The 5,350-nt window shown below is 33.6% G+C and overlaps 2 protein-coding genes across 2 annotated transcripts in view; one reads left to right on the top strand and one right to left on the bottom strand.

Moving 5' to 3' along the window:
- LOC104781281 lies at positions 2 to 806 on the bottom strand. Its single transcript, XM_010505909.1, has one exon. The coding sequence runs from the start codon at positions 698 to 700 to the stop codon at positions 2 to 4; it is 699 nt and encodes a 232-aa protein (XP_010504211.1). The 5' UTR covers positions 701 to 806.
- LOC104781280 overlaps positions 5,055 to 5,350 on the top strand; it is a 2,973-nt gene continuing 2,677 nt past the window's right edge. Inside the window, exon 1 of the mRNA XM_019244784.1 lies at positions 5,055 to 5,350. The gene's annotated coding sequence lies outside the window, so the exon portion shown is untranslated.

Here is a 5,350-nt window from a genome sequence, read left to right as displayed (position 1 = left end):
TTTATAACTTAGTTGAATATTTACAGTTCTGACTCGTGACATTACGATCCGAGACAGAGACGATGAGATCACACGAAGAAGACGACTGAACCTTAATCTTGAAGATTTTGAGAACGCTTACTTTACCAGAGACTTTAACAAACGTGTTGAGCGGTATGACGCCAGCCATGACATCAGACAAAAGCTCCGACTCAGATAACAACCGATCCGCCATTAGCGTCAGCGTCAGATTCAAAAGATGCGTTTTCCGCGGCGCGATTCGGCTCGCAGGGAGTGGAGCTTCTCCGATGAGCTGGCCTCTGTAGCTAAGCAGCGCCGAGGACGAATCGTAGCTGAACCCGACCCGGTTAGGGTTTTTGAGCGAGAGATCGACGTTTAGCGTTAGGTTTAGGAAGACTTTGAGGAGGAGTGGGTTGACGGAAGCTCGGAGACGTTCGACGGAGATGGAATCCATGGTTGTGACTGGGCGTTTTGGTTTGAAGAGAGTGAAAGCTAAGATGATGATGATTATACAGATGAGGAGGAAGAGGAGGATACTGAAACAGACGCAGATTTTGCAGTTGCGTTTCCGCCGCGATTTATTTTTACCGGATTGCATTTCCATGGAAGAAGCGGTTGGTTTGGGAGGTGGTGGTAACATGGCAGCTGCTGGCTTCTCTTCCTTTTTATCATCGGGTTTGATTGAAACAGAACCACTCATACTTAGCTTCTTCGTCTTCGTCTTCTCTGTTACGCTTTTTTTTCCTCAGAGGTTTTTATTTTTCCTTAAATGTGAGACCCTCTTTTTTCTGTAACTAATTTTTATGACACGACTCATATAAATAAGTAACACATCTGTTTTTTTTTTCATTTGATTTAAATAAATAAAAAAATCGATTAAAAAGTATATTTCTAAATTTGCCACGAGTTTTAATGGAGTATTTCTAAATTCTAAAGTATTTTTAAAGGCCTTTTTGGCAGTAAATACCATAAAAATAATGAGAATTAAGAAGGTTCCAATTACTTTACACGTTAAACATAATTGATGAAAAATATATAGATTTGATTATTCATAAATTGGGAAGAAATTTCATTTTTATAAGATACTTTTTTCTTCGGTGTGTATAAATAACTTGCTACAAAGTTTACCATTCTAAATTCTTAAAATAACTATTTAAAAACATATATTAATTCGAATTCTTATTAAAAAAAAATTAGTTGCACAAAATTGAGTATATATTAGGTTTTCTATGTATTTTTAATTACTTGTTAATAATGAACTGTAAACAAGAAATTAAAAAATAGTTGAATATTATTAAGTAGTAGTGGATAATTGTTAATCACAAAAAAAAACTAATGTGTAGTAATTATAATTAAGTTGAAACTAATGTGTGAAAAACTTAGAATTTGGATTAACCAAGGAATAAACACGGACAAAACATACAAATAGTAGTCAACCTCACTAATTGCCATTTAAACAGCGTAAGACCGTTTACACTCCACATATCAAACTTCGTCGAACGCCGTATTGACAGCACTTCTTTAAAAAAATTAGTTGTTGGTTGAACTTTTTATTAAACCAAGATTGTATTGATTGACCATATATTTATATCGTTTCTAAGAACTTTTTTTTTTGTTTTTGTTAAAGAGTTTCTAAGAATTGCATTAATTAGTTCAGCTGTGGAGGTGGGGGAAGAAGGGAGATTGATATGCTAAAATAACAAAGTGAGGTTACGGGTTGATATCACTTATAGAGTAATTCACATGGTTTTGTAACAGAGAAACCATGCTTGGTGCGTTATCCGTCGCTTTTGCCTAATTTCGTGTTGGTTTATTACGTAAACAAACTCAAAGATCAAGTCAAGTCACCACCGTCATTATCTGGGTCCAATTCTTCGTTTACACGAGACTGACTTTTGTGTGTTTGGCCCGCGTTATATCTGGCTCGCTTACTAAAAAAAATTAATCATATGCCTTTCTATTTGTTTTACTATAAAAAATAATCACATGATTATTTTTTAAGAATTTATGAAAATTTTGCTGAAACATTTGATTGAATTGACTTTTTTCGGATACATTGTTTCAAAGGATTGACCATATTTATATTGTTTCAAAGATTTATTTGCATTAATTAGTTCGAACACCTTGACTGCTTGAGGTGGGAAGGAGGGAGATTGATAAAATAATAAGGTGAGTGTTATGATTGATTTTTACATAATTTTTTTTTGGTGGAAATTTGAATAGATTTTCTATAATTAACGATAAATATATATAATTATATATATATATATATATAATTTTTTCGAATGTCACACCATAGTTTTTTTACCAAAAGGTGGTGATGACAGTGTATATTTTAAAAATGATGTTTAAGATTTTTAATTTCGTTTTAGTATAAATGCCGTTTTGTATTTTGAATGCTTATGTTTGGTAAACTTTATAATTTTAATGTTGAAACTTGCTTTCTTGTGTGATGATGATGGATGATATGATATGATGATGAATATAGAGATGGATGCAAAGTGTTTTAATTACTCTTATGTAGTTGTAGCATAAAGGATGTCAAACTATAATGAATGTGATGCAAGCAATCACCATGTGAATACTCATCTAAGTTAAGCCAAATATAAAGGATGTTTGTCACTAACAATCTAATGATGATAATGAAATGCAGAATGTAAAGCTACTAAAACCAGATATTAAATGCAAGGTAAACAGAATGATCAAAGCAGTAATAGAATGAAACAGGAACATGAACTATAGTAAAACAAACTAAGTAATGCCACATGATTAAACAAAAACTAAATGAATGCAACAGGAAATACAACTAGAATGAAACAGGGAATGAAACAGAAAGATGCAGAACATAAAACAGGAACTCTGGGATGAGCTCGAACAAGCACTCGATCGGATGCTCGATCGAGTGGATGGTCGAGTTGATGAGCGAATGTCAGAAACAGAGCAAATATTGAAACAAAGCAAGCATCAATCAATTAACAGGATTTAAAACAAGGAAATCAATAAACAAAGAAAGGTCTTAAGGATGGATTCATGGGATGGACTCAAGCTATGGCTATCTAAATTGGTCAACAAACCTCAATCAACAATGAGCTATCTCTAGACAATGATCTTCTAATACATGTTAATTCATTCTCATGACAATAACAATCAAGCCAAGATACTTCTTAGACCTAGTTCTCACTAGCTATTACATATCAAAACAGACATTAAACAACCAGATCATCAATGTCAAAAATCAACAAAACATCTAATCTCTTATCATGCTTCATGATAATCTCTAGCATTAGTCTTATCTAGCAACTTAGACATTGGTATGATGCTAAGAAGCTTAAGATCTACCCTTACCCTCTCAGCATAAGAATAGCATAGAGCATATCTAACCCATAAGAGATATTAAGCAATCAATCTTGACTAATCCAAACAACCATAACCTTTATCCACCCTAATCCATCCTCAAGATCCTAAGCCACTACTCACAATCACAAAACATGATGAACAAAGTCATAAACCCAGAGATCAATGAAACTTGCATGATTAGAAAGATGAGATGAAGATCTACAATATTAAAGAAGAAATCAAACTCAAATTCTTAATACTTTGAAAGTTATTGAACCAACAAGTATCAAAGATTTCTTAAAAATAAACAAAAGTGGTTAAAAGATCTAAACAATAAAAAGCAAAAAGGAATAATTCCCTAAAAGGGTAAATACTAGGTCTAGAATTGTACTCTAAAAAGTCTCTCTCTTTGTGGCTGTAGGGTACAAGGCTTTTTATAGGAAAAGGAAGGGAAGCCCTAGAAATGCTAAAAGACAAAATAGGTGGGCGGCTCGGTCAACTCGACCAGGTGCTCGGTCGAGTGCTGGTCGAGTGGCCTCTTCTTCTGCTTCTCCCATCCGGTCGAGTCCTTCTCCGCACACGGTCGAGTGTCCGGTCGAGTGGACTTTCGGACCTTGATTCTTCAGCTCCAAACCCCTTGTTTCCTTCTCTTGACAGCTCCAATCTTCCTCAGCATCACTTCCATGCTCCTTAGGATCCAAAATCACATGTTTATGCAAGAAACTATGCAAATGCAATGCAAATCTACTCTAATGCATAAACAGTTCTAAAGCTACACATTAATGGACAAATGAGATAGAAAATCATGCAAAAAATGTGAATATGCTAAGGGAAAACAAGGTAAAATATATGAACATCAAATGTATTAATGGATGCAAAAAAATATAAACACTAAATAGCACAATAGATTTTTTTTTCTTAAGATTGTGTGAAAAGATCTAAGACAACACCTGTAATGAAATGTATTGTTTAGTCCAACTAATTTTTTTTTTACTAAAAGCTCTTCATTTTCATTATGGTTCTAAATCAATGTATATGCGTAGGTAACCTTTCTTAGGTTGTAGATCAGAGACTTCTTGAAATATTTGTTTGTGAACAAAGACAACATTGAGGCTTGAGTAATCTACTGACATAAATGAACTGTCAACATAAACTTACAAATTTTGCTTCAATTTGATTATCTTCTAATTTTCATGTTGACTTAATTGCAAGAATTAAGAACAATGCGTGCTCTAAATTTACACATGAATACTTCTAAATTTTACTCGGATGAACATAAATATAGATTGAAAACTTATTCGTATTACTCAGGTTTTTATCTTTCATGCATTTTTTTTTTTTTGAAGTGGATGTGTTGGCTAATCGATTTAAGAGGAAAATGTTAGCTGTTTTTTAAAACTCAAAATGTATCTCTAATCAAATGATTTACTTGAACTTTGGTCATAGATAATATAATACTACCTCCTTACCGTTTTTTAAGAGAAACTACTCAAACTAGTACTATTTATGTCTGCATAAAGGACCATCAAAACTTATGATTATGTAATGTAGGTGTAAATCCTTAAACCGCTGAGATGTGTTATTGGGCCTTAGTTAGCCCATATAATCTATTTTCTTCCAACCCTTTACTGACAGCTATATATTTTTCCAACATTTAAACGCTCCGTTTTAATATATTCAATTTTTTTTTCAAATTTAATTTTTCTGCGATCTAATTCGGAAATAATTCAGATCGGTTCGACTGGTTTGTGCTCGAAATTGAGATTTTTGAAAGAAAGAAAGAAAGAAAGAGAGCTTCGAAACATTGAATCCCAAATCTGAATCTTCAAAACTCGCTTACGTCACACTCCCATGTAGTAGCCGTCACTTCTCGTCTTCCTCCCTGGAGATACCCAACTCTTGCTTCTTCTTCATCTCTTCTCCTCCCCTAAGCTTAGGGTTTCTTTCTTCTTAACTGCTCTTGCCTTGTCTTCCTCATCATTCTAGGGTTTCCAAAAAAAAAAAAAAAAAAAAA

The sequence above is a fragment of the Camelina sativa genome, chromosome 4 (assembly GCF_000633955.1).
Source record: "Camelina sativa cultivar DH55 chromosome 4, Cs, whole genome shotgun sequence".
NCBI lineage: Eukaryota > Viridiplantae > Streptophyta > Magnoliopsida > Brassicales > Brassicaceae > Camelina > Camelina sativa.
Note: the sequence above shows the minus strand (reverse complement) of the source record. Positions and strands in the feature narration are given on the sequence as shown.

Excerpts from the sequence above, each read along its gene's own strand:
- LOC104781281 (XM_010505909.1), bottom strand. The coding sequence starts at position 700 with ATGAGTGGTTCTGTTTCAATCAAACCCGATGATAAAAAGGAAGAGAAG.